The following is a 26,928-nucleotide window of genomic DNA, read 5'->3' as shown; positions in this document are numbered from 1 at the left end:
TCTGGTATGTAAAACAAAAAGAACAGCGAGGTTTTAAATGAAAATTAGGGCGAAAACAAGATTGAATGGTGTTATGTAATTCTAGATACACCACTGGGCTGACGTGAGTAAACGATCACCTTCTTACAGAACAATTGGAGAAAGAGACATGAAAAGAACTGAAATACTTGTGTTGATGTATTTTCATACACTGGCACGCTACCAGGTAATCTAAGCTTGGTAAAGTAACCTTATATAATATATGTCCTTGAGAATGGAAACCGCACAAGCTCGTGATGGCGTGGTGATACACAGAAATGGGTATGTTGTATATTGTGACTCAAGGCTGATTCTCATGCCTTACCCTTTTCACAGAGTACAGGGAGGCGGTTCTTACATAGGGAGTCATTCTATTTTGCCTGAGTGCTAGGAGAAACTCCCGTATTTTTGCATGAAGCATTTATTAAATAAGATTGGTTTAGTTGTCTCCTATAATTTTGTTTGGGCTTGTTTTTTCCAATAGGTTGTAGAAATTTAGAAAATCTAATATAGCCAAGAATGAAACAGGAGACCTAGAGTTTCCTCATCTGTTCTTCCCAGGTGAGGAAAATTACACATAAATCAATTTTACCGGTATTGGCCAGCTGATGCATGTCAAAGAATCAGGGTTACAAGAGAATATTGTCCAGCGAGGGAAGGTACTGATTCACAGAATCTTTGGGTACTTCACCGAGAACCTAGATCATCTTCATCCATTTCATTGCAAGCCCTCCGTGATCGACTATAGCCCACATTTTCCAGAACGAGGCACCACCTTTACTGACACCTACAATGGGAAGTAAAAGACCAGGAATGTTGCCGGAGGACTTTGTCATGGATGAAACTATTACAGGCAGTGGTCTAATGCTTCCAGTCTGGAGAGGCCTCCAAGCTGGGCCTTTTAGGGGCTTCCCTGGCGGTCCAGTGGTCAAGACTCCACACTTCCACTGCAGGGGGCACGGGTTCAATCCCTGGTTGGAGAACTAAGATCCCACATGCTGTGTGGTGCAGCCAAAAGAAAAAAATCAAGCTGGGCCTTTTATTAAATACTGCCTTAGAGTAAATAATCTTTCTTAACTGGTCATATTTTAGATTTGGGCTTTATCTCCCATAAACCTCAGAATGCAGAGGAAATGAAACGTTCCAGGGGCTGGTACTTCCCACCAAGAGCATAGAATGTATTAGTACTTCTTTTCATGAGCTTCAAATAACTTGCTTCGTCCCCATGGGATCTGAAAGGTTTGTTCTATCTTTCCAATCCTGCCTTCCAACATAATGTAGCAAAAACTGGGATTTAGGAGTAGAAACGTTTTGGACCTGAATCCTGTTTGTTAAACAACACTGAGGAATGTAGGTCCAGAACTATTGGGTGTTTCTGGTTTGAAGGAAGTTTCTTTAGTTCATTTAACATTGCCATGAATGTCAGTGCATGCAGTCGCCAAATCACAGTTAGCTTAGAATCTACAAACTCAGTTCTCTGTAACAGGAACACGGAGAGCTAGAAGGTTTAAAATAGATGTCATATGATACCGATTATAACTCAGTGAAATTTTGCAGTCCCAAGAACCTATACAGAGTGTGAACCAAAATGGAGGACGGTCCTGTTTCCTTTGGCTTTAAAAACATTTTTATTACAATGTTTGCTACTTTTTTTTTCTTCAAGCTTTTAATTAAAGTGTTCTTGGCGCTCCTAACCCATTTCTATATCGTCAAAGGAAATAGAAAAGAAGCGGCTAGGATAGCAGAAGAGATCTATGGTGAAATTTCAGGTAAAAATACATGAATTTGTTCCCAATACTTTAAAAGAAACCTCCTAGATAATTCATATGAATAATATTTCTAGAAGGCAGATTTTATTTAAACTTTGGCTTTGAGTGGGTGGTTTTAAAAAATTATTATTTAAAGTAGCAAATGGTGTTGACTGCACCAATTTGTGAAGGATTTTCAGCTTTCTTTTCTGCAAATTAGTAGTTTCATTAGCAGTTATTATTTAAGAAGTGAATAGACTAGTGGCTTTCTAAGAGTATTTTGGGAAAACTCATTTCTGCTAACAAAAGAATTACTTTATAGGATTATCTTCTTGAATATTTGTAATCAAATGTTAGCAGTGCATTCTAACAAAACTGTTTTCCCCAGGAAATGGAATGACCAATAAATTTGATTTAAAGCAGCAATATATATGCTATATATATATGTATTTGTGTGTGTGTGTGTGTGTGTGTGTGTGTGTGTGTGTGCGCTGTCATTTGCAATTCGAATTGCTTAGCCACTTGTCACTGTCAGGAAAAAACCCTTCACTGAATCCATTTATGCCCAGCACCATGCAAAGCACAGCAAACAAAGGTTATTGTAATATGAAACGCCAACCTTTGGTCCAAACGTTTTAAAGTCTCCTGCTTTGTAGAAGTCAGTCTCCATTTCTTTCAAGAAATGATTCACGTTAATTGTAGGGAGAGGCTACGAAAGTAAATGAGTCAGATATCTTGGTTACTGCTGGGACTGCCACTGGATAGAGGAGTATTTATTCATAAACAGAGTTCCAAATTTCCCTGTGTATTTTTAGTGTTCGCAGGGGTTCCAGGGTTACCTCATTCTTTATCTAGTATCCATTTCACCTTGCACCCTGGATTCTCTTTCAAAATAGACTTACGTTATGTGATTCCAATACACCAGACAACTTTAAGGACACTAGGGAACAGCAGTCTTATCCGAAGAGTTAAGACCTCCAAAGACAGAGCATCAGAATGCTTCAATTAACAGGGGAAAATGAGAAGAATCTCGAAGTTTCGGGAAGTGGCAGAAGGCTCGGAGTGTGGAAAGAGGTTTCTTTTGGGGATTACATTTGTCACACGTTTCAGGGAGGTATGTCGCTTTGACTTGGTTTTAAAAAAAAACTTAACCTTAATTTCAAGTTAAGCATAATCTGAAAAGCTGTTTTCTCATTTAATTTGTAAATAGGGGCAGGGGCTTTCTAGACGTTTCCATCACAGTTTTAACGTTCTCATAGATACATCATCCTCATGGCTTAAATTAGTAAAGTCCGACAGTCAGCATCAGCAAGAGTGTGTTCAAAACGTTTTCTCCTGGTGCTCGTGTGCATTATTTCTGCCCTTGGGGTCCTTAACGAAGTACTCTTAAGCAAGTTTTATAAGAGTCAAAACCTGGAGCCATAATACAATTCTCATAAACAGAGCGCCCTCATTTTTTAGCTCAAGTATCTTGTTGAAGCTCCCAGGATAATCATTTAATTTGCAAATGGCATGGTGTTCTAAAGTCAAAAATGTGTTTTTCAATGATCACTAACAAGAAGCAGTGGGGTGAATAGTGCCTGTTAATTTCTCAGTTTAATTTCCTTCCTATATACATGTGTATGTGTGTGAGGATGGCTGCATATACGTCTACACACCACTGACACACCCACACACGTATATAGTAGAGAGTATATCCAGATTCGGTAAATAAGGCTTTCTGTAATTAGGCAATAATACGCCAGAAACAGTGGTTTTTACATGATTCCCACAGCGATTTTTCTTTGGACACTGTTAACAGATACTATATATATATATATTTAAAGCTAGACATTTTAAAAACCAAGAACAAAATTTTGTCTAAGTGTTCAACTCAAACCAGAAATTATCTTTGCTGCTTGTTGGTCAGACAAATGTTTGTTGGGAAAATATGTGACATTTAATCAGTAAGTCAGCTAATCGACTTACTAAAATCTCAGAGCTTTCTTGAGTCCAGTAGCATGTTCTGTTCCTGTAACTATTGTCAGTGTTGTAAAAAACAAGGGGAGATAGTAAAAAAACTCAGCCAGGGCAGAGTTTAGCCTGTCATAGGTCCTGGCACTTTTCTTTTAGAAGCTGCACCTAGCATCACATCCCTCATTAAATATCTTTTTTTTTTTTTTGGCTGTAAAATTTTTTGGAAAGTTATTTTTCATATTCTGGAGTACATCATTCGATACTTTCTTTGTGGTTTAAACTATTACTTTTGTAAATAACTCATCAGAATTGAGTTCAGCTATGTTTGGTTGGCTGTACTTAGTTTTTTCCGGCTTCTTTGTGTAATTTGTCAATAATATATATATATTTTTAAGTTTGAAACATTGTTATTGGCCCTTGATATTCTTATATCTAGAGCACCAGATGCATCACTGGCCCCCGCCTTCAGGCCATAGATGTTTCTGCAGGCACTCTCTCTCCTGAGAGCCGTGGGGTATGATTTTTCAACCTTTGCTAATTTGGCCAGAACTGAAGCTATATTTAGTACGGTGACTTGGTCATCACACTTGATAAAAATAAAGTGTAGATGCAGGTTGATAATCTCTTATTGACAACCCTTGGGCCAGATGTTTTAGGATTCCGGAGTCTGGAGGATACTAGAATCATTATGCAGCGTGTATACCGTATATGATGTGGCACTCCCAGCAGGACCTGGAGCTTCCTCCTGTAATCAAACGTTTTGATATTTCTATAGTGAAAAATATCAATATTCACACTAAGTGAAAATACAAATTAAAAATAATAGTTTGCTAAACCTGAGTCCTGACCATGTTTTGCTGCCAAAGGAGCTTGTTTCCAACTTGGTTTTCAGAACTGGGGGAAATTTACAATTGCAGGTAAGAGATTGTGGAGTTACTGTACCCTTTCAAAAAATGAGTTCTTTGCTTCCCTGGTGGCGCAGTGGTTGAGAGTCCGCCTGCCGATGCAGGGGACGCGGGTTCGTGCCCCGGTCCGGGAAGATCCCACATGCCGCGGAGCGGCTGGGCCCGTGAGCCATGGCCGCTGAGCCTGCGCGTCCGGAGCCTGTGCTCCGCAACGGGAGAGGCCACAACAGTGAGGGGCCCGCGTACCAAAAAAAAAAAAAAAAAAATGAGTTCTATTCTAAGTGTTTTGCCTAAAATCAGTTGTCCTTGTTTTTCTAAATTCAAAGGACTGACCTTGATTTGATGGCCACGCCTCTGCCTGACTCACCATCCTGACTCCTTTTCTCTATCCTTCCCATGTCAACAGTTTTTTTCCCTCCTTTGGTCCATTCCTGCCCGGTCCTCCACCTCGCCTTGTTCAGTGTTGGTGCTTGTCTCCTCAAGCCTTGGTCCCCCCATCCTCTGAGTGGTTATATATCACAGGTGCCTGCTGGCTTTCCCAAGTTGGGACACACAGCACTCAGTAGGGGCTCTGCCACCCGACCTGTCATCTTCAGCTCAGCTCTCCTGCTCCTAATGGGTTCAAAGGAAGCTTCTTTCTAACACATTACAAAGAGATGTTCATTGACTGTAGTTCATCTCCTGGCCAGAGCTGAGTGTTGTAGAGGGTACGCGTTTTAACTCAATTGTATTAGAATACTTTTGATACCTTGGGAGATTTCTTGTAATATGTTTTTTTCCAGTTACCTTTATTTTACTTAAGATATCATTAACTCTGTTAGGCTCTTGCCTATATTTTGGTTCAAATTTGAATTTTCTATATTTTTTTGATAAGTGCTACAGGAGAAGATATTCCTTCATATGATTTTGGAACTTGAATAAAGCGAATAAAGATTGTTTCATGGGCACTGGAGATAATAACCAGTCAGGCAGTTAAAAAAATAAATAAATAAACCAGTCGTCTCAAATACTTGTTGGGATTAGGCAGGGTAAAAATTGCAAAAAAAAATTCAAAATAATAATTGATTTTTATCTTGAATTCTTGGAGCTCAGACACCCATATTCCATCTGAACCCATTTTGTTATTGAAATCTATGGTTTTAGACATTGTCATGAATTTGTTATTCAGAGAGCCTGAGAACTAGAGATATAAATCACATTCTGAGAAAAAGTCAAAGGGGGGAATGAAAATGTACTTGAACATTTTCCATACACCTCATCAGGAACAAGTAAACATATTTGTACAGTAAACGATCTTCAAAATGTGCCTGCAGCCCTGTGACACAGGCAGCGTGCCAAATAACTCAAAATAGACTGCCTTAGAAGCGAAGGATTGATTGCTACTTCAGCATTCATTTATTTGGAGATCTTAGATACATATTTCCTGAAAGGAATGGAAAAACTCCCTAGCCGCCAAATAACTTTTATCCTCAGTTTCTCGCAATTAGCTCCAATTTGCAAAACAAGAATGATAAGAGCAAGAGGCTGTGTGTTGGGAATCAGAATAGAAAAACAGAAGAGCCCACCGTGGCAGCGTTTCTGGAAAAGCGTTTTGTGTGAAAACCCTTCAAGGTCCTTTGAAGCAAGTGCTGGGAAACAGAGTGACCAGAAAGGTGACTTCCAGGAGAGTGGCTTTATTTCCAGTTGGGAAACCGAAATGACTTCCACATTTAAGGCGATCCAATTGATTTATTTCATGTTATTTACAGAGATAAGGGGGATGTAGGAAGGCACCTCCCCAACAAGTCAATCTACCAGGAGGATGGGCAGGATAGAAAAACCAGTAGTTCTTAAAACCAGAACGGGGTGCGTTCTCAAAGTAACTCCTCAAATAGGGAGAAAGAGAGCGGGAAAGCAGTGGCGAGGAAATAGAAGCCCAGGACCACCCACCCTTCCCTCTTCCTCCCTGGATCAGAAGATGGCCTGCACACTTGCGTCCACCTCGGAAGCCTGGGGTGGGAGTTGGGGGTATCGGATGATGCTGCACTGACGGGGGACGCTAGGAGAGGTGGCCAAGTGCCAGTGCGTAGGAAAGGCACTGGGTGTGAGACATGCAGTTGAGGCCGAGTGCACAGGACTGGTCCCCTCCTCCAGGCCGCTAGGGAGACATCTCCCCATCCCTCTCGCTTCTCCCCACCCCCACGGCGCCAGAGGGGCTGTTGGCACCTCAAGAAGGAACTGAGAACATGCTGCCCTTCCTCGGGCGGAGAGGGGGCCATCCCCTGCCCTGAGAGTGGGCAGAGGAATGGAGATGACAGTTTTAAAGCGGACTGACCAGTAGCCTGGTGGCCTTGAAATCTCTTTCTTGAAGTATGCCATAAATACAGATAAGTGCACAAACCCCAAAGCGGACAGCTGGGTGAGTTTTCACCATGGAGTGCCAGCTCCCAAGAACAAGAAACTGCCTGTTATCAGCATGACCCTCACCCCACCCACCTCCAGTCAGTCCCTGCCCCTTCTCATGGTACTTTCGACTCCGAACGCCCGAAGTGAGTTGGGCCCTTTTGTACTTTATGGAAATGGAGTCATCTGGCACATCCTCTTCTGTGCAGGGCCGCCTTCATCAGCGTGATGTTTGAGAGATCTGTCCAGGCCGTGTGTACGGATGGCGTGGGTCTTAGGGGGCTGAGGGGTAACAGAAAGTTACTAGAAACAGGATGAAATCGTGGTTAAGGTGCCTGCTTCCCAGCAGGAAAGGGGACACCGCGGCCCGCTTGGAGGCAAGTTTTAGAAATAATAAAGCCATTTCATGTTGCTGTTCTAAGTTAATAATAGCAAGTTGCCATTTAAATCCTGGTGTGAAGCAAATACTTAGAGTACCTTCAGGTGACTCAGTTGGCTGGCTATTGTTAGACCAAAAGAATAACAAAGCCACAGCTGTGGGTTTGCTTCTTAGGTTGGTCAGGGCGCTGAGCTGCCATCCATGGGGGAAGACCGTCCTTCCAAACTCGGTGCTTGTCCCTCTCCAAGCCTGATGAGGCGAGAGGGCGACGCGTCTGGCGCACACTTCATATTGAATGGGATGGAGATGTGGTCGAAGAAAACCAAGGCTGACTACTGAGGATTCTGTGCGTACGTTATCTCATTATTCCCAACTTATGCAAATGATCAATGTCCAAAGAGGTTGAACAATCCTCCACTCATCAGCTTTTAACTGACTCAGGAACAAGTGGACATACAAACGCAATATATTTTCAGGTTAAAATTGTTGTCTGTTTTTCTTACTAGAAAAAGTATTCTACATATCAGAAGTATACAATTCACCAGTGATTAGATAGATAGATTGATGGATAGATTAATAGATGGACAGATATAGTTAGATATAGATAGATACACACTTTTTCTTTTGGAACTAAAGTGGTACAAAGAATTCCCACTTCTCTTTGCCCAGACTCCATTCATGTTTATCCAACTGTCCAGTTAACATCCTTGATAGCAAAAGGATCCAATCCGGGCACATGTTGCCTTTAGATGCTGTGTCTCATCAGCCTCCTTCAATCTGGTTACAGACCAATTAGTTTTGAGAACATCCCTCAGTTTGAGTTGGTTTGAGGTGTCCTCGCGATTAGATTCAGACTATGCATTTTGAGCAGGAATATTCCCAGCAACGCTGTGTTCTTTTCACTGCGTTCCCTCCAGTAGTATGTGATGTGGCTCATTGTGTTCCAACAGATGGCACACTGTGTCAATTGGTTCCATCGCTTCTGAGGTTAATTTTGATCCCCGGGGTAAGGTGGTGCCTACCATTTCGTTCCACTGTACAATTACCCCTGTTCCCTTGATAACTATGTAATTATATTGTGGGGAGATAATCTGAGGCCGATTCTATTATTTCTCCTACGTGTCTGAAGTTGGTGTTCTACTATGAGGAAGAGCTTTCTCTTCTCCCTGTTTATATATTCATTTGTATCAGTGAGGCCTTATAGATTCCTGTTTTATTTGCTAGGGTATAATCATGATTTATTTTCATGCTCAAATCGTCCCGTATTTGGCCAGTGGAAGCCCCTTCAAGGCAGCTTCTGTACTTTTTGACATTTCCCATCGTTCATTGAGCACTTCCTTACTTTCTGGCAAGATGTTTGCGGCCCATCTTACATTTGTCCTGGCATTTCAGCCTTGGAGTCAGCCATTTCTCCAAGCAGCCTTGGTTTAGGTTTTCTCAGTATACAGTGCTATTCTGTCTATCTAGATATATCTATATATCTGTCTATAGGTAGAGATATATAGATATATCTGTAGAGAGAGAACCAGATGGGTCACCAGATCCCACCTTCAGCCCATAGATATTTCTGTAGGCACCATCTTTCCATATACACACATATATTGAAAATCACATTTTCATACCAGTTGCTCTAATTGTTCCAATTTCAATCCAACCCTGTAGAATTCATTCTAGCTTTCTCCCTTTTCAAAACCCAGAGGGTTAGAGAAGATAAAAAATGAGTTTCAATGTAAGAAGAGCTTTTATGGAAATGTTTAGAGCCCTGGTTCTCATCCACTGGAAAATTTCAGTCTCTCCATGAGGACACACTACTTCAAGTTCACATAATTGCATATTTGTTGGGATTGTTTTTGTCAAGGTTGTAGGTATGGGAAAACCTGAATTCTTAGCACCATCCAAATCACCTAGAAAAAGGTGATAAGATGGGCCTTTTGTGTTAAACACAAACTGTATGACCTGCTCGTCAATGTATGAAGAGCACAGTTATACTTTGAAGAATGCCCCAATTTTGCAAACCATTGTAGGTTTTCTTCCAAAACAAATGATTGCCCTTTGGCATGTTTAATAGAAGCTTACTTCTCAAATGCACACTTAAGCTTGTTAGTCTTGTTTCCTGACAAGCAATTAACAAGAAATATACATTTGTAAGGCAGTTCTAAGGCTGTTCTTTAGAGCGCTACCCTACCACGGTGTACTTATTAATCATAACTTTTCTTGAGCACCTAACATCATGGGTATACTTTATTGGCCTACTTAGAGACCAAAGAACCTGCTAAATACTAGATCACTATTCCCCCACTTTACAGATCAAGAAATTGAGGTTCAAATGATTTTAGTAACTTGCCCATTTTGGCAGAGATAGTGGTTGAGGCAGGACTGGCCCAGTGCTTAGCCATCACATTCTAACTGCCCACCAAAAACTCTTGGAGGATTATGTCATCTGAAAAACAACATTCTGCATTATGATAACAGACCGGCTTCATTACCAAAATCAAAGAATTATCTAGGGAATTTCGAACAAAACCATTTTCCCTGACCCCTTAGGGTCTCCTTCCTGGCATACAGGATGTCTTAGGGTAGGGGTGAAGGGGGAGAGGCAGGGGAAAGAAGAAAGTGGGGAAGTTCATGGACCAGCTTTGCCCTTCATTTTGCCTATTCAGAGTTATTGGATTCAATCACTGGGCAGTATTTATTTATTTTTTATTTTTTTGCGGTACGCGGGCCTCTTACTGCCGTGGCCTCTCCGCTGCGGAGCACAGGCTCCGGACGCGCAGGCTCAGCGGCCATGGCTCACGGGCCCAGCCGCTCTGCGGCACGTGGGATCTTCCCGGACCGGGGCACGAGCTCGTGTCCCCTGCATCGGCAGGCGGACTCTCAACCACTGCGCCACCGGGGAAGCCCCGGCAGTATTTATTTGAATGAAATGTATTCCTTATGAAAACTGCCCCCTAAAGCCAGAGAGATGGTCTGTGCTCCCTCTCCACGCCCATGGACTGTACCCTCAGTGGCTGGTCACCCTGCGAGTGGCAGACCGGAGAACCTGATGCGTGGTGCCAGCTCCCCTCCCCTTCCGCCAGACCTCCTCTCACAGTGGGTGGGCACATGAACAAGCTGGAGGAAGAAGACTCCTGACCTTGACTCTGAGCTTGATGTGTGTTTCAGATTGCTGGGCCGATCGGTCTCCACTTCATGAAGCGGCAGCTCAGGGGCGCCTACTGGCCCTGAAAACGTTAATTGCACAGGTGAGTAAACCAAAGACTTGATCCTTGGTGCCTGTGCTATAATCAGGCATCATTCTTGATCAGCTTTGACTGCAGCAGGGGTCTGGCTGGCCCCATCTGGTTCCCAGCACAGCCATTCTACATGGATGCATCCTCTCCCAGGTATTTGTTCCTCCTGCCTCTCCCTCCTTGGGGAGCTGGCTGGTTTTCTGCCCAATTCCAACCTTCCCCTTCTAGGTTTCCCTTTGCTTCATAAAAAGTTTCCCTATGAGGCTGATGGGGGATGCCCTCAAACCTGTGTTGCACTAACTCACCTTGCTCTCTCCCAGTGTGCCTTAGTAACAGCAGCCCTGAAGTTGCATAAGTCAGCTATTGCTCTGTAACAAATTACCTTGAAACACAGTGGCTGAAGACAACAAACACTTAGAGTCTCATGGTTTCTGTAGTCCAAGGAGCAGCTTAGCTGGGTGGTTCTGGCTCCGAGTCTCTTGCAGGCTTCAAAGTATCAGCCAGGGCTGCAGTCATCTTACAGCTTGAGCAGGGGAAGGATCTGCTTCTAATCTCACTCATGAGGTTGTTGGCCATTTTCAATGCCTTGATGCCTGGGCCTCTCCATAGGGCTGTGTCACAAGATGGTAGCTGGCTTCCTCCACAGACAGCATGAGAAAGGGTCTAAGAAGGAAGTCTCAGTACATAACCTGTCTCCAAAGTGACATCTGATGGCTTCTGCCGTATTTTATTAATTAGATGGGAGTCAGTAAATCCCGCCCATGCCCAAGGGGAGGGGATTACACCAGTGAGCCAATACCACGAGTCAGGATCCATCTTGATCCCTGGGAACCATCTTAGAGGCTGCCTACCCTGATGATCCACTGTTTCAAAAGCAAACATTGAAATAGGTTGACAAATGGGTAAATCTTACTCCTTTGGAAAGATTTCTTCAAGTCTTAGTTATTAAAGCTAATTTATTTTTACTTATGACTGTATCCCTAGCACCATGAATAATGACTAGAGGCCTAGTAAATATTTGTGAGATGAATGAAAGTGTACACAGTGCATTTACTTTGTTTTAGAGTCTGTGTGTGTACAGAGGAGGTAAGTCATTAGATCTTTTTTCCACAGCCTAGCTACTACCAAACCTGGCTTCCTTATTTTAAATTTAAACAGCTGGACACACTGCTCTTTTTCTCTCTGTGTGTGTATGTGTGTGCCTTTTCTTGCTTTCTCCTTTATGAGTTGTGTTACTTCTTAAAAAAGTGGAGGCAAAAGGAAAACAGTACTGCCAGTAATAATCAAATGGACTTTGCACTTGATTTTATCACTTGCTTATTTATTTGTAAGCACTTAAAATTTTACTTGGTTTGATTTTTGTCCTTCCAGTTTTATTGAGATATAATTGGCCTACGGCACTGTATAAGTTTAAGGTGTACAGCATAATGATTTGACTTACATACATCATGGAAGGATTATCACAATATAGTGGCCATCCATTGTCTCGTATAGATTTAACAGTAAAGAAATAGAAAAAAGGTTTTTCCTTGTGATTAGAACTTTCAGGATTTACTCTCTTAACTTTCATAATATAACATACAGCCGTGTTAATTGTATCTATCATGCTGTATCATGCTGTGTTACATCCCTAGTATCTTCTACTGGAATTTTTTACATTTTGACTCCCTCCATCCAATTCCTTCTCCCCACTGCCCCCCCCCACCCCCGACCTCTGGTAACCACAAATCTGATCTCTTTTTCTATGAGTTTGCTTTTCAAGTATAATTGACCTACAACACTGTGTTAGTTCCTGTTATACAACATAGTGATTCGATATTTCTATACATTTCCAAATAATCACCATGATGGGTCTAGTTACTATCTGTCACCAAAGAGATTACATAGTTATTGACTATATTCCCCACACTGTATATTTCATGCCCGTGACTCATTTGTTTTGCAACCGAAAGTTTGTACCTCTTAATCTCCCTCATCTATTTCCCTCCTCCTCCGACCTCCTCCTCCTCTGTCTTGAAGCACTTAAACTGTTATTTGATTTGATTATTTTTAATATGTGACATATTCACATAGTTTCCAAATTAAAATGATAGAAAAAGGTACACAGTGAAAAGTCTTGCTTTCAGCTCCTTCTTCTTGGCCCCCAACCTCAATACTTTTATTAGTATTTTAAATTTTAAATTTTAGAATACTTTTAAAGAAGAGTTGCAAAGATAATACACAGAGTTCCAGCATACCCTTCACCCGACTTCCCCTTGTGTTAATGTCATACATAACCATGGTACTTTAGCCAAAAATAAGAAATTAACATTGGTACAACACCATTAACTAAACTACAGACTACTGAGACGACACCAATCTTCCCACTAGGGTCCTTTTTCTCTTCCAGGATCCAGTCCAGGATATCACATTGCTTTTAGCACTTCTTTATTTTTAACTGTATTTTGTAAGCATGTTGGTTTCTATAGTGTCCTTCAACGTGTAAAGAGCATTCTTCATGGAGAATTCTTCAGCCTTTTCTTAGTACCTCCCCACTTTTTTACCCTTACACACTGGTAAAAAATGGATTATTCTCCTTTATTTTCTACTCTATTTTACGTGTAGACAGTGTGGTGTGCTGTGAGCAAAACATTAAACCAAGGGTCAGGAGCTTCTGCCGATCACACTGGCTGTCACCGACAGCAGGGGAACCTCAAATCTTAATAATTTGAACTCTCTGCTCCCCCATGTTCTCACCCGCAATGACAGTGAGTCACTCTAGCTGATCTTTCAGGCCTGTCCCGCATTACATTTGTACAGTTCCAGGGATTCTTGAGAGTTTGCATCGGATCAATGTTTTTCTTTAGCACACGGCTGCCACCTTGTGGACTTTTTTCTTTTTGGCCACGCCGCGGGGCTTGCAGGATCTTAGTTCCCGGACCAGGGATTGAACCCCGGGCCCTCGGCAGTGAAAGCGCCAAGTCCGAACCACTGGACCGCCAGGGAATTCCTTGTGGACTATTTTTTAAAATGCTCTTATTTTTTCTTTATTTTCTTAAAATGAAATTATAAATGGGAAGAGGAAAAGAAACCTTGTATTAGATATCCAATTGTAAATATACAGCACGGCTCTGGAGTAATGACGTCATATTCAGGACATAAACATGGACAGGACCAAGGAGGCACAAACAGGCCCTAAGATGACGATGGGACTGGCAATAGTGGGCAGTCCCAGCTGCCGGCCACAGGAGGGATGCAGCCAGCACCATGGAGGTCTGGTGGGAGGGGTTGGGAACTTAGGTTGGGGTTTGGGGTCCAGGGTCTTGCACTAGGTTTTGGAGCGTTTCAGCAGGTAGTTACGAGGCAGAGAATCAAAAGCAGAACCTGCTTTAGGTCCTGGCAGAACCTAAATCCTTTCACAGATAGAAAGTGGTGATCATGGGGGCAAGCGGTAAGGGCAAAGTAGAGTCAGGGCATGAAGTTGGCCGGCAGCTAGGCTGAGCCTGGCATCTGTCAAATGGACTCCAAGGCGAGGAAGGTGGAGCGCGGCACGGTGGGGAGGGCAAGTGTGCTAGGACTGGGCGGAGACGCTCGGATCTGGGGAAGGAGAGGAGCGTTAGGGGAAGCCCCCGGCTCCAGACTCTGCTCCTGCGGAGAGTTCGGCAGGCAGTGGAGGTCTGGCAGTCAGCATCACGGCTACTCAGGCACAGGAACCCCAGGAGCATCATCTATTTTACTTTCTAGTCTTTTTTTTTTTTTTGCGGTACGCGGGCCTCTCACTGTTGTGGCCTCTCCCGCCGCGGAGCACAGGCTCCGGACGCGCAGGCTCAGCGGCCATGGCTCACGGGCCCAGCCACTCCGCGGCACGTGGGATCTTCCCGGACCGGGGCACGAACCCGCGTCCCCTGCATCGATAGGCGGACTCCCAGGTTACTGCGCCACCAGGGAAGCCCTTTACTTTCTACTCTTGAGCCTGGGCGTCATCCTTCTGTGCCACATCCACTTCTAACACCCCCAACCCTGGACTCTGTCACCCGCTCCCCGTACCCACTGCTGTTCACACCTACATCAGCCAGTGCCTGACTCATCGCCATGTCTTCATGACGCTCCTTTCTCCAGGGTCACATCCCTACCTCTCCGAGCAGCCCTCCTTGGTGCTACCATTGTGCTTTTCCGAAAACGTCCTATGTATTAGCTCCAGACCTTCTACGGACTAACAGACTTGAAAGGCGCCTCATTCTCTATAACACATGCACCCCACCTCCACCCCCGTTCGGAAACCAAGGCCTTTCACGATCTGTCTCTAGCCTACCGTCCCCTTTCATCTTCCCCCTCCCCCCACTTCCCCTTTTTTCTTCCTCCTCTGTCGCGTGTGGGCTCTTTCTGATCCAGAGATTTGGCAACTATCCACCTCCGTGCCCTGCCTCGCCCTTCTCTGCGTCCCACATTTGCATATCCTGTTCCCTCCTAAGGGAATGCCTTTTTTTTTTGCCTTCCTAGTTTTTTTTTAACATCTGTATTGGAGTATAATTGCTTTACAATGGTGTGTTAGTTTCTGCTTTATAACAAAGTGAATCAGCTATACATATACATATATCCCTATATCTCCTCCCTCTTGCGTCTCCCTCCCACCCTCCCTATCCCACCCCTCTAGGTGGTCACAAAGCACCGAGCTGATCTCCCTGTGCTATGCGGCCTAGTTTGAAATTTTTTATGCTTCAAGCCGTAGCTAAATACTAGCTCATTTGCAAAGTTTTCTCTTACTCCCCAAGGCAGATTCAAGGATACCCTATGTCCCCAATTAAAATGTGAACATGCTTCCAGTATGGCAGTATTCTGGCTGGGTTCTTCCCCACCGTACCCCACCCCACTTCCCGCCACCATTTCTGTCTCCCCACTAAGCTCTTAGAGGAGAGAGACCCATGCCATAAGCTTTGAAGCCCCAGGTGCTGGCACATGGCCTGGCCCAGGATACTGAATGAGCTTTTGCTGAATCAGTGAAGCCGAGGCACCAAGCTGTGTTTGGATTCCCCTAGTCATGGCCTCTACTCCTCTCTAGGTGGTGCCCGCAGGCTACGAACACTTCACAAACACGTCCGACAACCTTGCCGTTTATTCTTATTGCTGATGCAGCCTTTAATCTACTTCTCTCCAAATTGTAGGGCGTCAACGTGAACCTGGTAACAATCAACCGGGTCTCTTCTCTCCATGAGGCGTGCCTGGGAGGCCACGTGGCCTGCGCTAAGGCCCTATTGGAGAACGGCGCCCACGTGAGTACCATCCCCGCCCGCGGGTCTGGCTGCCCAGGTGCAACCGCTAACATGTAAAGACCCATCACCTTCCAGAACACTTACCCGCGGTGGGGTGCGCAGGCCTGGCCCCATCGGCGCCCATATTCTTGGATGGTCGGGAAGACGCTGCTGGTTACCCCTCTCTTCAGCCTCTATGTCCCTGTGCCAACGTTCAGATAAGGTAATTTACGGAGTTCGTTCAGAACTGTGATGCTAACTTGAAAAAAAACAGCTTGAGCTAAAGTAATTTGAACACTGATTTTGGAAAATTTATTTTAAAACATTTAGAAGAACACATTTAAAAAGAACAACAGGGGGGGCTTCCCTGGTGGCGCAGTGGTTGAGAGTCCGCCTGCTGATGCAGGGGACGCGGGTTCGTGCCCCGGTCTGGGAGGATCCCGCATGCCGCGGAGCGGCTGGGCCCGTGGGCCATGGCCGCTGGGCCTGCGCGTCCGGAGCCTGTGCTCCGCAGCGGGAGAGGCCACAGCAGTGAGAGGCCCACGTACCGCAAAAAAAAAAAAAAAGAACAACAGGGGACTTCCCTGGTGGACCAGTGGTTAAGACTCGGCGCTTCCACTGAAGGGGGCATGGGTTCCATCCCTGGGCGGGGAAGATCCTGCGTGCCGTGCAACGCGGCCAAAAAAATTTAATTAAATTTTAAAAACTATGAAAAAGAAATAAAAAGAACAGCAATCAAAAACCACTCTTAATTCAACACGCTACACCCACAACGATTTTTGTTGAGCAAAATTATCAAACTAAATGAGCTTGTAATAAATAATACATTGGAAAAACACTACGCAATGAACTTTATCTTATTTTTAAATTCTCTCCTTTTCAAGGAGTGACTGAGCTGCTGTATGTCGTACAGATATCAGCATAGAATTCTGAAATTAATACTTTTGAAAATCTCAAGGACTTTTATTTAGTCACCAGATATTGTTGTGATGTTACTTTCGTTTTTTAAAAATTTTTTTAAGGGAATTCCTTTATTTTTATTATTTATTTATTTTTGGCTGTGTTGGGTCTTCGTTTCTGTGCAAGGGCTTTCTCTAGTTGCGGCAAGCGGGGGCCACTCTTCATCGCGGTGCGCGGGCCTCTCACTATCGCGGCCTCTCCTGTTGCGGAGCAACAGGCTCCGGACGCGCAGGCTCAGCGGCCATGGCTCACGGGCCCAGCCGCTCCGCGGCATGTGGGATCTTCCGGACCGGGGCACGAACCCGTGTCCCCTGCATCGGCAGGCGGACTCTCAACCACTGCGCCACCAGGGAAGCCCCTGCAAATGTCTCTTGAATGCTTACTGGGCACCAGGCAACGTTCTAGGTGTTTACCATATAGTAACTCACCTCATCCGCCCAATAACCTCCTGAGGTCGATTCTTTTATGATCCTCATTTTACAGATAAGGAAACCCAGGCACAGAAAGTTAGTATCCCAACCAGATCTCTGAGCACATAAAGGAGAGAGAGCTGGGATTTGAACGCAAGCTAATTGTTCCAGAGACCATGTTCTGATCCACCATACAGGACCACTCCTCACAACTAGGAGGCTCCTAGGAAGCTCTAGAATACCCCTGAGTACGTCTTAAAAACTGTCCCATTTGGCCTCATTTCTGCTACTATTGATATTTATAGGTGAGAGTTGATAGGCTACTGGTACCTAAAAGAACCCCACAATACTGTAAGGGTGCGGGGTTCCCTCCTTCATTCACTGGCGTGGGAAGTTTCTCCAGGCAGATACATAGGAATGCACACTTGGAGATGGTGAGAAACAAATAGCAAACCCTTTGGTTCTCTCTTTGCCCATCGTTAGGTCAACGGGGTGACAGTTCACGGAGCCACGCCCCTCTTCAATGCTTGCTGCAGTGGCAGCGCTGCGTGTGTCAACGTGCTGCTGGAGTTTGGAGCCAAGGCCCAGCTTGAGGTGCACCTGGCTTCACCCATCCACGAGGCAGTGAAGAGAGGTAAACGAGGCATCACGTCGCACACAGAACATTGGTGGGCTCCCTCCTATCTGCATGAATCAGTCATAGAAGGTTTTCTTTGCAAGGATCGCCCAAATCTTTTTCACCAGTAGACTAGCTGTGGCTTAGAAATCCCACAGCAGTAACTTGAATATACCTAAATCTTTAGGAAATACCACTGGGGCATGACACAGCTCTTCTTAGAACCAAGGAATGGCTGTCTGCCTCAGATGTCCTCTTTCCTGGGCTCAGTCTCCCAACAGGCCTTGCTTGAGGCTCCTTGCTGGTGTTTGGGCAGCAGCTGGTGGAGTCAGGAGTGCAGGGGTAACTTCCATGAGCTGTACTGTGTTTATGTCTCTGTTCTTACTAGAAAAGAACAGTTCATGCCCCAAAGCCCATAAAACATCAACCACCGCCATGAAATAAGTGCTGAAAGTGTTTGAAAGCCCAGACTGATAGTGTCTCTAATGGAGGATTAAAGGTAACTGTGCACAAGCGATCTACTCTAGATGAGCTGATAGCTCTCAAGGTCATTAGTTATTGAAAAAAAGTTGCAACTGTAAAAACCGTGGCATTGGAAACCTTGAGGTGAATTCTAGATTTCTGTGTTCTCAGTTGCTTTTGAAATGATGGCAAAGAGTAAAATTAAGGAATTTTAAAACTGTATGCCTAGACTAGACATGAACAAGAAGAGCCATTGAAAGGCCAACGCCATTTGTCAAAGGTCACACCCAAAGAGCAACATTTTCTGTGTTACCCAGCGGTGGAGTTATTCTCTTATATTGAGATCAGAAATACAGTGGAGAGAGTTCCCTGGTGGTCTGGTGGTTAGGATTCGGTGCTTTCACTGCTATGGCCCGGGTTCAATCCCTGGTCGGGGAACTGAGATCCTGCAAGCTGCATAGCACGGCCAAAACAACAAAAAAAATTTTTTTAATTAAAAAAATAGAAATACCGTGGAGAAGTTAGAACACTGTAGAACAGTGATCTTCGCTGGTATAATGAGAATTAAAGTCTTTATTTCAAAAGGCAATAGTGAAAGTTTTGTCCCAGGTTGTTAAACATGTCACTTGGTAATTTTTTTTTTTTGCAGTGGATTACTATAAATGATACAAAACCCCCAAATCTCTGTGTATCTATGGTTTTGATGTCCTGTACATATTTAACAAACATTTATTAATTAATAATTGATGCTGATTATTTCCCAAACTTCAAGTAAGTCCTTTAAGTTGTAGGGAAATAGTCTACTTTGGAAATGGTATAAAAGTGTTTAAAATTTTTAAAATATTGATTTGAAGTAAAAATCTATTATCTGTATTTCCATCCAAATGCTTAAAAATGGATGAACGTTGGTAATGATTTGAATTAAGTAATCCTGCAGTGCTTGGATGGTTATATATGGAGTGTTTGGTATCTGTGTACCTCCGGTATATACATGCTTATCATAAACAGATGAATTCATGTGTCGCTACATATTTTTTTCTGTATCATGAAAACATGTGAGGGACCAATGTCCACAGAGTGGAAGGATGAATAGTAAATTCATTATTTTAGATACTATTATATTAGTGCCAGTCATTTGACTTTTATATATTCATTTTTTTAAAACTTCCTGAGAACACTTAAATTTAACTCAAGCTAGGCTCAGTTTCTTTTGGAAAAAAAAAAAAGACAGGAATTATGCTTTTTTTTTTTTTTTATGGTGCGCGGGCCTCTCACTGTTGTGGCCTCTCCCGTTGTGGAGCACAGGCTCTGGACACGCAGGCTCAGCGGCCATGGCTCACGGGCCCAGCCGCTCCGCGGCATGTGGGATCTTCCCGGACCGGGGCACGAACCCGTGTCCCCTGCATCGGCAGGCGGGCTCTCAACCACTGTGCCACCAGGGAAGCGCTTTTAAATGTTTATTAGATACACTGAATTTACCAGGCAGTTTTAGGTCCTGATTAGATATTTCTGGACTCTTACAGCTTTAAACCTCTAGGAACAAGAGGGGTCAGTCTGAGTCAATACTTTGACAGATTAATGCTATAATATAAAATTTACTTATGTGAACAGTAGTAAAGTAGTTGGAATTCACGGAAGCCTTACTTGTAGATTTTAATGCATAATTGTGCTTAATTCAGAATTTGTGGGGAATCAAGCAGGCTGAGATGAAGCTTATTTTGGTGTCATCTCTAAAGAAAAGGTTGGTTAAGCTAATCAGTGATGATAAGATTTTGGTTTTTTTTAGGAAACATTTCAACCTTCAAAAAAGAACCAACTCTTTATAAAACTCCCATCAATACCTCAGAAGCATTTGCTCCCAAACAAATCATTCATATGCTGCAAATTAATCATGTCTGTCTCTTCACTGGGTGAACTCTCCAAGGAGAATGCTTACTTATCTAGTTCTTGTTGGCCACTAAACTTGAAAGTGCATTTAAATAGATTCTATACTTGAGGCTTTTTATTAATTCTCACAGGAGTCTTACAAGTTGACCAAAATAAGGAGGTGCATGGCGTGACCATCCACCCAATCTTACATGCATGGGCGAGGAAGAGAAGGAGAGATTTGTAATGGAGATGGATGGATCAGGGCTGGGCCTTGGATTTGAGCACTGGCTTTTCAGGGTAATAATAGCACGAGTCATTTATTCCCCTGGGTCTTGTAACCTCTGCCTGTAATCCGGTGACTTACTATAGAGAGTGATTTCAGCCGTGTTCCTTGGAACCCTTAGTTTGGTTGGAGGTACCTCAAGGCTGCAGGGAAGAATCTCAGTGGGGCAGGGGGTGGTGCATGGGCATGCTCTTCTTTCTAATCTTTTTATTTTGGAGATTTCTAAGATTTCCCCCACCTCCCAAATTTTTTTCCTGCTGAAAAAAAAAATCTAGGTTGTTTCTAAAGCCCATTCCAGATAAGCAATCTTATAATTCTGTGAATCGTTAATATTTCCCTTACTTGAGTGAGGTTGTCTTGTGTTCCACCAGGTAATAGAGAGTGCATGGAGATTCTGCTGGCAAATAACGTTAACATTGACCAGGAAGTGCCTCACCTTGGAACTCCCCTGTATGTGGCTTGCACCTATCAGAGGCTAGACTGTGTGAAGAAGCTTCTAGAATTAGGTAACTTCCAGAAGTCTTTTCATGAGAAGAACCAGTTAACCTCGTTGGTTTTCCATGGCTTCAGAGGCGAAGTTCTTGTCAGGCTGGACAAAATTCTGACAGCATTTGATATCTAAATGGTTAAAACAACTTCAGAGATGAGTGTCTCTAGTTCTCAGTTCTGTTTCTTTTGATATTGGCTCCATTTACCTGGTATGGTTCTCCTTGGTGGTCTGAAGAGAGAGCAAGAGTCTCTTTCCCATAAATCCTAGGGGAAAACAACCAATTGTATTTCACTGGCTCTTTTTAAGTCACATGCCCATTTCTGAACCAATCATGGTGGCCAAGGGAATACAATATGCAGACTGGCTTAGGCCTAGATTTCAGTGTACCCTGCAGTTGTTGGGCTTCACTGGAAGCACGTGAGCTGGGAATCACGGGAGATGGTTCCCCAGAGGGAAATCTAGGTGTGGTTACCAGGAAGATGCTGGCTAGTAAAAACAGCGGACATTTGTCATAGAGTACTTTAGATCAACCCTGCAAAATTAGTTGTTTAATTCTCAAAGGCATGTACAGAAACTGAGAGTCCAGGGAAAAGTAAAAGGTCTTGAAAGTATTATTTAGTTAAAGATTCCCCAAACTTAGCCCCTGACGTAAAGGTCGAGATTGTATTAAGAAACTTTAAATAAGAATTTTTGTCTCTAAGATTTTTTTTGTCTTTTTTTTATCCCCTATCATTTACCACTCCCTATAGTAATTCAGAAAACTTTTTTTTCGAGCCCAGAATAATGTAAATACCCAGTAAACCTAGCTGTGTCCTTTGCCAAAAAAACAAAACAACTATGTAAAAGGAGCTGCAAAGATTTAATTTTCTCTGTCACACAGTTCCTGTGGGAGGGCAAGTGAAGCACTTAAAATAACTAAAAATATCTTTATTCGATACTTTTCTCATCAGAGTGTTTGGGAACAGTAGGCATTGCTGGGGGTCTGAGCTTCAGTCATATATTTTCAAAGATTTGTCACATATGTCATGACGTTTAAGATGTCTTTATCGATGGCTAGCACATCTCAGGCTCGTAGTGTTTCTCCATTAACCTTGGGTGTTGACTTGTGGTCATCTGCTTTGTTAAGGAGCCAATGTTGACCACGGCCAGTGGCTGGACACCCCCCTCCATGCCGCTGCGAAGCAGGACAGTGTGGAAATCATCCACCTGCTGATAGACTACGGGGCTAGCCTCAAGTGCAAAAACGCTCAGGGCAAGAGTGCACTTGATCTGGCAGCTCCGAAAAGCGGCGTGCAGCAGGCGCTTCTGCTCCGGGAAGGTAAGGAAGGGCTGGGCGTCCGTTTCTCTTCCACAGGCACATTCGCCCTCTCTCCTTCCAGTCTCCCCTCTAGACTCTCTTACCCTTTCCTTTGCGTCTTTTTAATTGGGAGTGGCACGTGGGAGGGGGCAAGTCCTAGCATCTCAGAGATGGGATTTTTGTCTGCTGGGCGTATTCACTTATAACAAAGGGACATTTACAGACTACTGGTATGTTGCTTTGTATTTGCATTAACAAGAAAATAATCAGAGAACTTTGGTGAAAGGGCTGGGCTGTCTTATCTATCCTGGCATAAGCACGTGATTGAGCAGACCAAAACTCTGCTTTGTAATTTTTGGAGGCAGTTCAGGGAAAATGAAAAATACTTGAGTAGAGATGGTCGGGTGGACACACAGTGTGTCTTTCAGAAACTAGACTAAGCGGTGAAGTTGTTTGCCTGTTCTCCAGCTCAGGGAGTAGGTGGGTTTGCGCTGTGCATTGCCCCACGCCCATGTCCACATGGGCTAACGCATCTCTAGACGCTAGAGGAGGGAAGGTGGCGTCTACAAGGCTTCATATCCCAGATTCTAAAGAGAACCGTGCTGTGTCCCTACAGAAAGAGAACACTATCTGAGCCTCTTCTGAGCGTTTGTATGCTCGGGAGACTATTAAAGTAATAATAATTATTCAGCTTTCCACGTGTCAGACGCTGAGCTAGGTCTGAAACATAGATTCATCTCACTGAATTCTCAAAACTTTAAAGCCATGAGAACTTTATAGTAACTGGTGCTATCCCAGCTGCAAGCGGGAAATGAGGGGCATGAAGAGATGGGCTTTCAGAAGGTTACACGGCTACTAAAAAGTAGGTCTAGGATGCTAACCAAGGAATAGGATTCCAACTTGCACTCTCTTTTTTTATTATTGGAGTATACTTGATTTATAATGTCGTGTTGCAGGTATACAGCACAGTGATTCAGCTATATATGTGTGTGTATATATAAGTATTATGTGTGTGTGTATATATATCCTTTTTCAGATTCTTTTCCCTCATAGGTTATTACAAAATATTGAGTGTAGGTCCCTGTGCTATATAGTAGGTCCTTGTAGTTTATCTATTTTATATATAGTAGTGTGTATCTGTTAACCCCACAGTCCTAATTTATCCCTCCTTTTCTTCCCCTTTGGTAACCATAAGTTTCCAATGTGCACTCTTTTTTTTTTGTTTGTTTTGTTTTGTTTTATTTTGTTGTTTTTTTGAGGTATGCGGGCCTCTCACTGTTGTGGCCTCTCCCGTTGCGGAGCACAGGCTCTGGACGCGCAGGCTCAGCGGCCATGGCTCATGGGCCCAGCCGCTCTGCGGCACGTGGGATCTTCCCAGACCGGGGCACGAACCCACGTCCCCCGCATCGGCAGGCGGACTCTCAACCACTGCGCCGCCAGGGAAGCCCCAATGTGCACTCTTAATGTTTTGATGCCCCAATCCTGAATCTTCTGAAACAGTTTCTAATGAGGAAGAGTTTAATTTCACTCACCAGTTCCATTTTGTGAAAGTGCCCCCATGTCTTGTATACCTTCCAAGTGGGATGCTTGGTTCAATAGTTTTAGGAATACTCTCCAGACAAGTGCTGCTTAAGCTTCAATGTGTATATGAATCACCTGGGGATCTCCTTAAAATGCAGATTCTGATTCAGGAGCTCTGGGGTGGGGTCCCAGACGCTGCACGGCCACCAGGCTCTCAGGTGAAGCTGATGCCGCCAGTCTGAGGTCACTTTGAGGAAGATGGGTCTAGATTATTTCCAATAGTCTGTGTCATTAATGATTGTTCTTTGATTTGAACGTCTACTGGAAGAATTAGGACCTTCCTTACCAGCTCCCAGTTTGGAAATATGGGACACTTAACAACGATTAGCCGAGAATATGGTTTATAGCAGTTGTCACGTTTCCTGTTTGCTTCCATCAAAAATGTTTCCAGGTCCAGGATTCATGTTTCTTCTAAACAAGTTCCTCTGTCTCTGTCTTCATAAATACAGCTGCTTGCTCTAGAAGGATGAACAGCAGCTATGTCAGAGGTCACTCTGTTGTGTGACAGGAGAGACACTTTGCATTCTCGCTTCCCAAGATTTTAAGGAAGGGCGATGGTCTGCTCCTCCAGGTAGCGTTCTGTCACATGGATGCTCCTTGGCAATATCAATCCAAGTGTCATGCAGCTACTTATTTGCCTGTGTAGTCACCGTTTCTCATGGGGTGCTAGATGCTGTGACGATAGGATTTTCTTGAAAAGGAAAACTTTGTCTAGTCCAGTAATCACATGTATCTACTTGCATCCATCTTTATTGATACAGTCAGGTAAGGAAATAATGGGGCATTATTACAAATGCCCCTGTGTGACACGGATCCCAGCCAAATGCTCAGTCAGCCTATTCGCCCATATTTTGGACACTGGTTAGTTTGCTCTCCTTCGGGACTCAAAGCCTTGTTTGGGCACGGTGACTCCATGAGACCCCATGAGACTGAGGTTCAGGGTATAATGGGGTCTAAGTGAGTTGGATCCTTTCTCCAGATCCTCTGCTGAGCTGGGATCCTTGCGAGAATGGAGGTCCCCGCCGAGTGTGAGTGGGGACCCAGCCAGCACCGCCGCATGGGCAGCTAGAGCCAGGAGGTCCCTGTGGCCTGACTGTCAGGCCCCAGCACATCTCCTGACACCGCCTCTGTGACCGCGCGTTTTAATTCCTCCCTCAGGCCCGCCTGCTCTTTCCCAGCTGTGCCGCCTGTGTGTCCGGAAGTGCTTGGGTCGCACCTGTCATCAGACCATCCACAAACTGTATCTGCCGGAGCCACTGGAAAAATTCCTCCTATACCAGTAGTCCCAACTGTCCACGGGAAGATACTTGGAAATAAACAGGTTGTTGCCTGCTGTACCCAGGGTACCTAGTATAGACACCCAACAGCTAGACTCCCTAGTGTAACACCCAACAGCTAGACTCTCAAATGAGCTAAGCTAGTTAGAGCACATCCCTGATGGACTGGCACACGTGGGGAATGAAAACTCCTGGTTAGTTTAATGTTCTCTTTAACCAAGGGGCAATCAGAAACTTTGCTGTTTTTAGCTCTTGCTGTTAAGAAACTTTAAAAAATTGTGAAGTAAGGTGAAATTAATAGGCTGTTTTTCAAGATTCATGATCTTTGATTAAGGATCACCATTCTGAATAGCGTGTAGACACATATAAATCTGGGTGGGTAAGATTAGGGTGAATGTAAGTATTCGAAGATGGGTTCCTGATTTAGTTCTTCCCTTCTTCCCCCTTTCTTTCTTTCCTTCCATGAATAAATCTCTGCTAAAATTTTATTTTCTTGTGTTTTATTTTATATATAAAAAAGCCAAATACTTTAAACCATCACAGTTAATTGAGACTTGCACTTACTGAGGTCCTGGTTGACGTTGATTACACATGGAAATGATAATATTTTGAATATATTAGGTATATTTCATTATTAAAATTAATTTCACTTCTTTTTACTTTTTAAGTGTGACTACAATCCAATTTTCAATTACACACGTAGCTAGCATTATATTTCTGTTAATACTGTTCAGGACCTTTTCTGATTTTCACAACTCTGGAATATCACATAAGTTCATCTTAATTAGTTAACTATTTGGGGATAAAGATTAAATTCTTATTTCACATAATCATCTAAAAACGAATCTTGGTTTTTGGAAAATGTTAAAACATTTTAAACGATAGTATAAAATACTGGAATAAAATTTTCGTGAATGTACATGAAAGGGAAGCTCTTTTCTAATCATAATATCAAAGGCAGAAACTTTAAAGGAAAATACTGATAAATTAAAATACATATGATAGAATATGCAGGAATTGGAGGCTTTCTATCTTCAAAGTGTTCTCGGGAGTGCATTTTTTGGTCAACCTGCATCTTGCTGAATGTCTGAAGTCTGTGTTAAGCCCCAGGATGTCCTAGGGTGTTCAATCTGTCTAGAATCCTGCTGTTGCATCCACTTTCTGAAATGTCGGACCATGGATTTCATGAATCGTTTGTACGAACCTCCGAACTCTGGTAGGGGTGTGTGCGTGTGTGAATCACTCACCAGAACCGATCCTTCTGGATCCAGAATGGATGCAGAACAAGTCCAGATCCCTGCATCTTGGGGTTGTGATGTTTTAGCATTTATGATTGGGCATGAGATAGTCTTTAGATTCCTTTTGAGCCTTCCAGCCCATCAAGCTAGAATTAGACCCTCAGATGAATCATCTAGTTTAGATGAGATTATATGGCTTGCTTTTGGGGGTTCTGAGCACTACTATAGATTATTTCATTTTTTTCACAGGATGTGGAATGTTTTATTCCCAAAGTGGTGTGATTTCTCACAATTTCAGTCAGATTTGAAGTGCTCTAGGGTAACTTCTCAATTCATTCATTCACACATTTTTAGTCAGTATCTGTTATGTGCCAGACACGGTTTGAAGCTGTGAAAAAGACAAGGTCCTTGCCCTCGAAAAGCTTATGTGTTAGTGGAGGCAACAAGGAATAAGCATACACGTGTCATCATGTCAGGAAATAAGAAAAATGAAGGAGATTAGGGTAAAGAGTGATGGTGAGAGCCACTATTTTAGATAAGTTGATTAGGCAAGGTCCCTGGCTGGGTGACAGGATTTTAAAAGAACTATTCATGTGTGT

General features: G+C 43.5%; 1 protein-coding gene across 3 annotated transcripts; it reads left to right on the top strand.

Annotated features, from left to right (window-relative positions):
• Positions 1-1,582: 1,582 nt before the first annotated feature.
• Positions 1,583-25,579, top strand: ASB11 (ankyrin repeat and SOCS box containing 11). 3 transcript variants are annotated; one of them, XM_029241252.1, is made up of 7 exons: positions 1,583-1,787; positions 10,551-10,630; positions 15,760-15,867; positions 17,700-17,850; positions 20,818-20,952; positions 22,063-22,254; positions 24,973-25,579. In XM_029241252.1, exons 1-7 carry the CDS (start codon positions 1,607-1,609, stop codon positions 25,095-25,097), a joined length of 972 nt encoding a protein of 323 aa, XP_029097085.1. In that variant the 5' UTR covers positions 1,583-1,606; the 3' UTR covers positions 25,098-25,579. The 3 variants fall into 3 exon arrangements, with proteins under 3 accessions (XP_029097085.1, XP_029097088.1, XP_029097086.1); XM_029241255.1 differs by having other exon boundaries at positions 1,607-1,787; positions 15,811-15,867; positions 24,973-25,097; XM_029241253.1 differs by lacking the exon at positions 1,583-1,787 and adding an exon at positions 2,685-2,880 and having other exon boundaries at positions 24,973-25,568.
• Positions 25,580-26,928: the final 1,349 nt, after the last annotated feature.

Source organism: Monodon monoceros, unplaced genomic scaffold, assembly GCF_005190385.1.
Source record: "Monodon monoceros isolate NGI ecotype Baffin Bay Population unplaced genomic scaffold, NGI_Narwhal_1 Super_Scaffold_22, whole genome shotgun sequence".
In the NCBI taxonomy this organism is placed as follows: domain Eukaryota; kingdom Metazoa; phylum Chordata; class Mammalia; order Artiodactyla; family Monodontidae; genus Monodon; species Monodon monoceros.
This window is presented reverse-complemented; position numbering and strand designations above follow the sequence as displayed.

Coding starts and splice junctions, on each gene's coding strand:
- ASB11 (XM_029241252.1), top strand. CDS start 1,607: ATGGAGGACGGTCCTGTTTCCTTTGGCTTTAAAAACATTTTTATTACA. Junction 1,788..10,550: donor GATCTATGGTGAAATTTCAG/GTAAAAATACAT, acceptor TGTGTGTTTCAG/ATTGCTGGGCCGATCGGTCT. Junction 17,851..20,817: donor CCACGAGGCAGTGAAGAGAG/GTAAACGAGGCA, acceptor GTGTTCCACCAG/GTAATAGAGAGTGCATGGAG.